Raw genomic sequence first — 10825 nt, 5'->3', positions numbered from 1 at the left:
ACTGCATGTACTTCCATTATATTGAATTTGATCTCGATGCATCTTAAATCGATGCATCACTTTTTTTCCACAATACATGATTTATTTTTTCTCACTTTCTTTTTTCTCAGTGTGGCTACTTTTAAAATAAAAGTGCATTTGGTATTGCATTGTATTATGATCCATAATTAAAATAAACAACTGCATGTACTTCCATTATATATGTGTATATATATATATATATATATATATATATATATATATATATATATATATATATTATAAATAATCGATTTTTGACACCCCTTGCGATCGACCTGGGGTCAGTCCGCGGTCGACCAGTAGACTGCGATCGACTGGTTGGGCACCCCTGGTCTATAGTATTCACACACAGCACTTCTGTATGCACACAGCATTTGATTTTGATACTGTGATAAGACACTGTTGTGCACTAACTCAGCTATTTTTTTCAAACTATTTTTGTTAACTTGCAGGGTCCACCAGCACCAGGATCTTTGCATGAGCCAACATATCAGAATGGATGTCAGATTAGGACATTGATATCGCTGATATCAGGAAATGTGTGCTCGTGGCCAAGTCCTCGATCAGCCTCGTCTCTTACTTGTCTTGGAAACTGGCTTTTCTCTTTTCCACAAATGCAGTCATGCCTTCCTTGCGATCCTCCTAGAGGGACAGAAACGGACACAAAGATCAAGACTGTGGTCCTGCTTAGGAAGGTTCCTAACTGTGTGAAATGACCCACGAGTACCAAGTGGTACTCAGTAAGTATGCTCATATCCATGCTGTTTTAGGTCCGTCAGTCCCCCTCACTTGTACTCACCGTGGCAAAGGTAGAGTGGAACAACCGCTTCTCCAGACGGTTCCCCTCAGCCAAGGTCAGTTCATAGGCTGCAACCACACACAGATCAGGCAAGTCAGAGGAGAACACAACACACCTGTCCACGTAAAGCTGCAGGTAGGTTTCAAGATTAAAGGCAAATATAAACTCGACACACCTGCGTTAACAGCCTCTTTAGCCATAGCTGAGACCAGCTTGGAGTTGGCAGCAATCTTCTCCCCACACTTTACAGCTTCCGACACCAGCTGGTCCACTGGACAGATTTTACTCACCAGGCCTGGCAAACACAAAAGCAGCTGCATTGTGAACATTATCTGAACAGAAGCCATGAGATCACGTGCCCTCTGACACGTGTCACACAGTGGTGAGACAGAAGGGAAGATATGTTGTATGTCTATTGTATGTATGTTGTATGTCTATATGTTGTATGTCTATATGTTGTATGTCTATATGTTGTATGTCTATTGTATGTACAGTATGTTGTATGTCTATTGTATGTATGTTGTATGTCTATATGTTGTATGTCTATAGTCGGGTGCGAAATTTCAATTTGCGCATAGAAAAATTGAGTGGAATCGCTGCCTAATTCGCAAAAACCTCCAAATATCGCAAAAAAGTTGTCACGCTTGAGAGAGGCGGAAAAGTTGGGTGTATCGATGAAAGGAAAATGCGAAACGTGCGGTGGAAACAGATTAAGCGATATTCCGTTGTCTCTCCATTCAAAAAACACGCAGTTTGCCTTGATCACTGCAAAACATGACATGCCGTGTGTAGCCTACACATACTTAGGGCTACACACGGTAAATAATGGTAAATACGCAGCACAATACCCGCCGTGGTAAACAGAAGAAGACTGGGATATTAACTGTAAGACGACTCACTTCTAGAATTGAATGAAATTGTATTCACTTACTATCTGCTCCGTGGATTATAACGTTATGCTTGCCGAGTCGCACCTGGTAATCCAGAAATGGCGTCATGGTACCTTTGTCTACTTGTAGATCATCAAGAAACTTTAGATGAATAACGTTAGATGTGTTTAACAGAGCTGTATATCGGGTCTAGCAGCTGATCAGCAGCTCAGACAGCCTCAGAAACGAGGTGATTGACAGCGCTATAATTCGCAAAATAGCAGTGGATGGAAACGCGTATTGTTTCGCATTTTCTTTTGCCGACTTTCTGAAAATTCGATTAAAAGTTGCGATACATTTGGATGGAAACCCAGCTTATGTGTTGGATGTCTATGTTACCTGACTGCTTGGCTTCTTGAGCATTAATCTTGTCTCCTGTTAGCACCATCTCCATAGCCAGGGACTTCCCCACCGCCCGGGTCAACCGCTGCGTGCCGCCCGCTCCTGCACATAGACAGGTGTTGGCATGGCACTGATCAACAAACAAGTCAACGGTGACATTTCAACAGGAAGGAGACGGTGTTTTTTTTACCAGGAATGGTGCCCAACAGGATCTCTGGTTGGCCAAACTGAGCCTTCTCTCCGGCGTAGATGATGTCACACATCATCGCCAATTCACAGCCTCCACCCAGCTACAAGTCAGATGGAGAAATGATTATGAATGGGAATTTGACTCAAAAGACATTCTCATTCTATTCTTAGCTTTGCCCTAGCCTATAGCCAAAATCCAATTGATGAACAATCTCGCTGACATTTTTACCGTTATTTGACAGTTCAAAGTCGAGATAGACAGAACATATTGGCATAGATTCTGGATTCAAAAACCCATTATTGCTTTTAGATCAAAAGGTCTGCTTATATGCAATTTTTTTTAATGCAGGTAAACCTGCTAATAATAAGCCAATGACACTTTCACATTGCTTCTCGGCCCGGGACAGCTGATCCCCCGGAGCGCGTGTTTCAGCAGATGGACTGCAGGTGACCTGGACACATCCCAGACGGCGTAGAGCAGGGGGCGCCCACACTTTAAAATGACCAACTCAACATGATCTACCAACCCGACTGCTGAAAATACATTAAAAATAATTACTGCAGGACTAATCCCCCTCTATCTATCTAGGCTCTTTCACACCGGCCTTGAAAGCCGAAAAATGCACGGAAAATAGGATTCGCGCCTCCGATGTGAAAGTCGTGAACGCGCGTTGGTGGATAATTGTTTTACGCCTTTTGTCCCGCCACGGTAGGTAGTAACAGCGCCGGGTTACCTGGCAACCCGCCTCCCTTTGAAAGCGTCGTCGCAGCGAGCCGGAAAAGGTGCGAATGGTCAGCTCATTCATAAAAAAATTACAGGGGAAATCACCTCATGTAGCAAGAAAGTGAAAGTAAAAAAAGTAGCCTATACAATCATGACTGCAGGGACGCCAGGAGGAATGCTCCGTGCGGTTAGGCTTTATGCTCAAACGATGTTGACATTTGTAGGTAAAATTAACGGATATAATAATAAGCTTCAGAGGGCTATAGCTGTCTGTGGCGAGTTGGTCTGAGGAGCAGATGCATGCGTTTTGATATTAAGGCGAGTCCGCCCACCATGCGAGTGGTGCTCGCCTTTCAATCCGGGAGCAGGGGATTTCACCTGAAAGTACACTGCAGCACGGGAATGTGGCCGTGCTGCTTGGCTCTGTGTGAAAGCAATTTCTGTGGCGAGGCTGCAGGCTTTGCGGGACTCCTAAACTGCTTTTTTGCCGCGGTCTGTGTGTGAAAGAGCCTAATATCTCTTTTTCTCCCCTTATCTCTCTATCTATTTCCTGTATCTATCCATCTTTTCTCTCTCTCTCTCTCTCTCTCTATCAAATCCTCAAGAGTCACTTTTACATGGTATGTGCCTCTTAGACCACTGAGCCACCAGGATGTCCAAATAGGGTCAGGTTTGATGTAAGCCACTCACAGCAAATCCATTGACAGCTGCAATCACAGGCTTCTTCACTGTGGACACTCTGTTCCAGTGGGCCAGGAAGTTCCCGCCGTAACACTCCTGGAACGTTCGATGCTGCATCTCTTTGATGTCCGCCCCCGCTGAAAAACACACACACACACACACACACACACACACGTTAACAACAGTGCTACCTGTGAGCTTAGCGATAGCTCGGTGGGTGTAAACAGCTTATTAAAACACACGCAATCCCCTCACCCACCAGCAAAGGCTCTGTCACTGCCGGTGATCACGATGGCTCCCACGTCTCCGTCGGCTTCGAAGGAGTCGAGGGCGCGGCCCACCTCCAACATCAGCCCGTCACACAGAGCGTTGAGAGCCTTGGGCCGGTTCAGCTGGATGAAGCCAACGTTCTGCTTCTCGCCTCGCTTCTCCACCGTGATGTACTCATACTGAGCGCCTGGAGGGAAAGCCAACCCCCGACAGACACAGTCAGTCATGTGAACCTGCCCCTCTGCATGTCTGCACGGAGCAGAGCATCCTACTTGTCATCTGGAGGAGGCAGACACTGAGAAAGACAGCAGACTTTAACTGTGGACTGGTCCTTAGTTACTATCCTTTGGTGTAACTAATAAACTGCACTATCAGTCACCACTCCCCACCATCAACTTCTGCAAGCCGTGTAGTCTCATACCTGCCAACACTCCTGATTTATCAAGTCATTAACTCATTTGTTAAGCTAGTGTGATGATGATACTTTTACCATATAAAACTAGAAGACCTATTTTAGATTTAGAATGTAAATTGTCTATAAAATAATTTAATGTAATTTCACATAACGCCAACATTTATTTTTGGCCGATGGCCGGCCATCCACATTAATTTTGGCCCTTCATACAGTAGGAAAGAATGTGGGCACCTCTGCTCTCTAGGCTATTAACCCATTGATACCTGATGCAGCATTTGCGTGTATATCCCTCATTTGTGTGCGTATCCCTTTAAGACCGCGAACCGCGTTAACGCGGTTCGCGGTCTTAAAGGGATACACACACAAATGCTGCATCAGGTATCAATGGGTTAATTTGTGGTGTAGGGTTATATGGGGGCGGGGGACATTGAGGGTAGGCCATTCACCGATACCCCAGAAAATCTCCCTCTTTTTCACAGCCCAATGTTGGCAGAAATGTAGTCCTTTAACCAGTTGAAGGACCACCAACGTGGACTGAGCTGAGCTGATCTATCCTCTTGAGTTCACTGAGAAACTCACATTACAGGCAAGGGCAAGTCCTGTTAATGATTCAAGAATGTTAAGCATCAAGACAAGCTGGTGTCAAGGCTACAGTGACCAGCCTGATAGACCTTCTGGAGCAAAGGGCACAGCTAACATTTGTTACAAAATCATACCGATTCAAGGTGGGTGCTTACAAAATACTACTGCATCTCGCATGCAAGTTGGACTTCAGTTAGTTTAATGTGACACAAACTATCCTCTCGTTTTAGTAGCCAACCGGACATGTAGAGGTAGATACTACAGATAACTACATCGTGCACTGCTTAGACTGTAACTCATATTTAATTGAATGCCTATTTAACTCCCTATTTAAGTCGGACTGTAAATTCACTGCCTATTTAACTCGGACTGTAAATTAAATTACAAAAAAATCAATGTAAATTAAATTTTGTATGCCTACTGACTCCTCTCGTGTATATATTGTATACTACTGTATTGGACTGCACTTGCAATGTTGTGATTGTCTTTTTGTTCTTCCTATTTCTTTATCTCTGAATATTGACATCATATTCATATTGACTGCATAATGACACTAAGACAAACTCCTCATATCAATGTAATCTTGCATACTGTGGCAATCAAAGTTATTCTGATTCTGATACAGTTGTGTCCATCCAGATCAAACAGGCAAGCAGGTCTAGTTCAAGTTTATTTCTATAGCCAATGCCATATACTGTATCGATATTAGCTGATCAATAATCAATCATAGAACAATGTTATGACAATAAAGCATAAGAGATGACTGATTTCTTTGCAGCCTGCCTGTTTCTTTCTTTCTTTAGTGTGCCTGTTGGTTGTCCACATGCGTCGCACATTCAGTGACGCAGCTTTCATGACATTGGGCAGTTCGCTGAGACTCCTCTCTTCAGGCTGTGACTCGTACACATCAGATCACTGTACCTGAGCTGTATCGTCGTGCAGCAGCAGCAGCAGCAGCAGCAGCAGCAGAGCAGGTGGCGGGCCTCAGCAACAGGGCAGCGCTTCTGCACAGTAAAGCCATGACGCTTCACACAGACCTACTACGCAGAGGAGAGGAGGTTGTTGTCACTTGTCAGTGAACTCGGCTTCTTCTTTCGCTCGTGTTTGTTTTCTTCAGGTTGGCATCCGGTGCTAAAGGCGCGTTACCGCCACCTAGTGCATCCGGAGGGTGAGCGCAAACAAAGCCACTTGCATATTAGTCTCTCCCCAGACTCAAATATTACGTTGAATCGCTGTGCTCCGCATACAGATCTGCAGCATGCAGTAACGTAGTGTATCAGCGTAAGAACTCTCATGGGTCTGGCGTCGAGACTACTTGCATATCAGCAAGCTTCCAGCGAAAGAGCGCCCTCATGTGGATGTGATGCATTATTGCTTTCAGTGGATATGTTGCACTGATGTGTTCTAAATCCATGCCAAAATGCATCTAGGGAAGAAGACAGGTCTTATTCAACCGGGTTAAAACGTATTCTTAAAAAAGCAAGGTGCTGGTTGTAAGCCAAAGTGAACTTGCACCATGACTGATTATTTTGTTTGTTTGTCGCAGCTTAGTTTATTGATGAATTCTAAAATGTATTTTAGATTTATTTCTGATATATAGGCGAATTAATAAATAAAGCAATTGTAACATTAATAAACCCATAAACTCAATTTTAAATCGTTATTTTGTCAAGTCTTACTTTTTTAGATGAAAATGAACACTATTCAACGTTGAAAGCATTTGCAGCAGCCAGGCAACCTGCAGACCAGCAACAGTGATAGCAGAGCCCAGAGACCTGCAAATTTACGACCCGCAACTTAAATGTTTATTCCACCAAAATCTCTCCGACAGTCCTAGTCTGTCCTGTATGCATATCAAAAAACGCATGTCTTCATCAGTGACCGCTCTGTTTAAATATTTGACTATCAGAAATGTATTCTATTATTTTAAGATAATGAGAATGCTGTTTTCGACTTCAAAGAGAACCCCGCATTGGCCTAATCAACATTTCAGATTTCATCACTATCATAGCCTACTGATATCACTCGTCATAATTTGGGGCCTCCTGTGAGCGCGCCGCGCGTTCACGCAGACACTGTGTGAACGAGCCTCGATCGTCGGTGACGATGATCAGTCCCACTCCCATCCCATCGTTCCTCTGAGTCTGCATGCAAAACATAACCAAGGACAATTGGAAAAATCCACGAAAATAAGGTAAGCACACGCAATCATCAGGACTCGGTTAACGTGGGCAAGGCAATAACAATGCCATTTTCAACGATATGATTCCTCATTATAGCCTACAATACAATAGGCTAATTTATGGAAAACAGTCAAATGAACGTGCATTCGACATTGTATTGACGATATAGGCCTAATGGAAATACATTAATTTCTACAGGACGTTGTTCACAACAAATCATGACTATATATCACGTTAATAAAAATAAAAAAAAACAGCTCATCTGCCTATTATTCATAACCATCCATCCACTGAATGTTATTTCATAGTGAAGGATGGAGGCCAGGAGCAATATGTCCTCTGTCCAGCTTAGTCTTTCTTTGGAAAATGACCTACTTTGATGTGCGAGCAATCTGGAACAGGAACCCAGATTTATCTAGTAGCCTACACACTCTTTCACACTATGAAAAAAACATGAAATAGCCTACAGTTCTCCTTCAGCCTAAGCAATACTCTTTTAAGATTATGTTTCTTTACGTTTTTAGCCAATATGGAGCAGTGAGGAATTTGATCTAGCCATTTTATGCATCTAACTATCTACAGTATGTTGTTGATTAATGAAGAGACAGCATAGGCCTATACTGCTGCCAATCAAAATGTTTTATATCAGGCTACTAAAAGCAGCTGGATCATTTGTCAGACAAGTGAGTAATTGTAGAGGAAGCAATGTAATGTGATGTAACCCATGATGTAACAATGTAACCCATGATGTAAACTGATATTTGGTCATCAACATCACACAATCTCAACGAACATCCAAGTAAAATGTGCCGTTTTAGTCATGTTTTGCTCCAGAGGTTGGCCTCCTCATGTCTCCTTGTCGCCTCCTACAGGCAGTGGCACAGATGGCAGTGATGATGACCCGGGTGCTCGCAGCATGCTGGACATGTCTGCTCCTCTCCGCCTTCCTGTGTGAGCCCGTGCTCGCCCGTGGCCGTGGGGGGTCCCGGGGCTCGTCGCGGGGCACCTCCGCCCGCAGCTCCAGCGCGGGGAGAGGGACAGGAGGGAGCCACTCCCGCTTCAGGTCGGCCGGGCGCTCCACCCCGGTGCGAGGCGTGGTGGTGGGCGCGGCGGCAGCGGGCGCAGCGGTGGCGTTAACAGCCGATGGATGGTACGCCTCTGCCTACCGCCGCAGCAACGTCGACAGCTCAGAAGACTTGGATTACTACAACAGGACCAATTACTTTGATGCCCAAATGTCCCGGTCTACTCAAAATGTGTCATCTCTCACTCAAGTGGTGTCTATCATTATTGCAACATTTTCACCAAAATATGGATACTTATTGGACAGTATATTGCAAATATAGTTGACCTAATTTATATGTCCGGGTACTGATTTAGTCTCAGACTAAACCTAGCCTACTACACTGACTTGGCTCTAATGAGCAGGACTGGCTAGAGGCCTGAACTGTGAAGGCCAGTTAGGAGCAACGCTATGGTAGAAGGAAACAACCACCAAGATTTGAACACCTCACTGTATTGTAGGTTTGTACACGCACTGTAGCCTACCGTATGTAATCACTATAACTGACACATATACATTACCTATTCATCCTGACATTTAATCTCTCAGATTCAACCACTGTCTGTAGAATAGAAACTGGCCCAAATTAAGAATTCATCAGTTAGTTTCCTTAGGGTTTTTCCTGGATAGACGACTTTTTTTTTGCATCCCCCAATGATGTTTTAGCCACCCCCCCCCCCAAAGGCCCATGGCTTTAAAAAAAATCCATGACGATGACTGATATATGTGTTCAGGATAACTCTCGACACTAACCCAAAAGTCAAATGGACGCACGGCAGTTTATGATCAGTCCATGCTTACTGTTGTGCGTAGTCACCCCCCAAATGCACATTCCGAGGCCTGTTAATGCTTGATACTCTGACTGAAAGAGATGACTATAAGGCCATGTTCACATTACAGGCAAATCCGATTTGCTGCTAAAGTTCCTTAATCATCATTATCGTGATTGGTTTCCCAAATCTGATTTCGGAGTTGGGCAAGTGTTCAAGTCGGATCTGTGAGGCCATTTACACCTGGCGTTAACATGTGGTTTTTGCCATCAGATTGCAATCAGATTGTGGTTTATCACTTGAAAGTACAGGTGTAAACACCCCCAAAACGCATTGAAGGAGGATTGCAATCTGATCGGCCAAACCACATCCGGAGGTGGTCAGGGATGCATTGTGTACACATTGAACACAAGTGTAAATGCAATGTGTATCCTCTCAATCTGGATACAGCAAATGTATGCGGATTGAGAGGACACCCATTTCTGCCATCAGATTGCAATCTGATGGCAGAAAACACATGTTAACGCCAGGTGTAAATGGCCTCTGTGTGTCCAGATACAATGAACCAAAATATACAATGTTTCTGGCAGTGTTTGCATGTCTGCTCTCTGCTCTTCAAGTCCCCGCCCCCTGCAAAAGACACTCTCAAATCTGATTTGGGTGATCAGCGCGTCCACACTGAAGTCAGATCAGCCGAAAGCAGATTGGAAACTACCTCCATTATGTGGTTTGGGACAAGTGACACAAATCAGACTTGGAGTGTCCAGACTCATAAAACCAATCTGGATAGAATCATGAATAGGTCACTAAAGTTCACAAATAAATCGGATTTGGCCTCCTAGTCTGAACATGGCCCAAGTTGCCTCAGAAAGCAGTATACTGTATACGAACAGGCAAAGCTCTGGCTGCCAATCTTAACTGTACAATCAAATGTTATTATACAAAGCTTTATTTTCATAATGTGCACATACAAATGCAAAGTGTATGGCCAGCGTCACTGCTCACTATTGATGTGAATTATGATCACTTGTACAGTAGTAGTGTAGTTGGGAACTTGAAGGCTTGTGTCTAAATGGAAAAGCCCGTGAGTCTGTCATGTCACTGTTTACATATACACTACATTTGATCCAAATGCATAAGTGCAGCTGACGATCCAGCCCCCAAATGTGTCTGAACAGTAGAATGCATTTCTCCAGCGTTACAATACAAACTACACATCACTTTATTTCTTCCACAGTTGGATTTAGAAAGTGAAATATGTGGTAATCAAGAATATATATCAAATGACATTAGATCGACTATGTCATAAAATGTGTAGATTTGTGCAATTCCAAAAACTTTTCTAAGACCAGGAAATGATCGAATTCATTTTAATTTGACGCTAAGGCAGTGGCGCGGGGCGGGGCGGGGCTGGATTTGAGAAAACTAACTGCTGCTCTCGTTGTCCTTCGCGTTTGTGAGAGCTCTTAAGGGTCTCTGAGTCAGTCCACCATACAGATCAGCTGTTAAGGGTCTCTGAGTCAGTCCACCATACAGATCAGCTGTTAAGGGTCTCTGAGTCAGTCCACCATACAGATCAGCTGTTAAGGGTCTCTGAGTCAGTCCACCATACAGATCATCTGCAGGGTCTCTGAGTCAGTCCACGATACAGATCAGCTGTTAAGGGTCTCTGAGTCAGTCCACCATACAGATCAGCTGTTAAGGGTCTCTGAGTCAGTCCACCATACAGATCAGCTGCAGTAGATGCTCAGGAGCAACAGACTGTTTACTATATATCTGTGGACTCTAGTATTATATGCTACAACACTTGTGAAAACAAGATTTTGTTATCAATGTCTTTATGCTAATAAATATCCC

The 10825-nt window shown here is 43.9% G+C and overlaps 2 protein-coding genes across 2 annotated transcripts; one reads left to right on the top strand and one right to left on the bottom strand.

Annotated features, from left to right (window-relative positions):
* Positions 1–284: 284 nt before the first annotated feature.
* On the bottom strand, positions 285–6032 carry echs1 (enoyl CoA hydratase, short chain, 1, mitochondrial). Its single transcript, XM_083658056.1, has 8 exons — positions 5874–6032; positions 3945–4142; positions 3695–3822; positions 2282–2381; positions 2089–2193; positions 996–1115; positions 821–888; positions 285–663 (listed from the first exon to the last, which is right to left on the bottom strand). The coding sequence occupies exons 1-8, from the start codon at positions 5971–5973 to the stop codon at positions 598–600; spliced, it is 885 nt and encodes a 294-aa protein (XP_083514182.1). The 5' UTR covers positions 5974–6032; the 3' UTR covers positions 285–597.
* Positions 6033–8019: 1987 nt separating this feature from the next.
* sprn (shadow of prion protein) lies at positions 8020–8766 on the top strand (the record flags this gene model as incomplete). Its single annotated transcript, XM_083658259.1, has 2 exons — positions 8020–8378; positions 8748–8766. The coding sequence occupies 2 exons, from the start codon at positions 8020–8022 to the stop codon at positions 8764–8766; spliced, it is 378 nt and encodes a 125-aa protein (XP_083514385.1).
* Positions 8767–10825: the final 2059 nt, after the last annotated feature.

This window comes from Poromitra crassiceps (assembly GCF_964638095.1).
Source record: "Poromitra crassiceps genome assembly, chromosome: 22".
Taxonomy (NCBI): Eukaryota; Metazoa; Chordata; class Actinopteri; order Beryciformes; family Melamphaidae; genus Poromitra; species Poromitra crassiceps.
Note: the sequence above shows the minus strand (reverse complement) of the source record. Positions and strands in the feature narration are given on the sequence as shown.

Coding starts and splice junctions, on each gene's coding strand:
- echs1 (XM_083658056.1), bottom strand. CDS start 5,973: ATGGCTTTACTGTGCAGAAGCGCTGCCCTGTTGCTGAGGCCCGCCACC. Junction 2,382..3,694: donor CAGCTGTCAATGGATTTGCT/GTGAGTGGCTTA, acceptor TCTGACTTGTAG/CTGGGTGGAGGCTGTGAATT. Junction 889..995: donor TAAAGAGGCTGTTAACGCAG/GTGTGTCGAGTT, acceptor GTGTGGTTGCAG/CCTATGAACTGACCTTGGCT.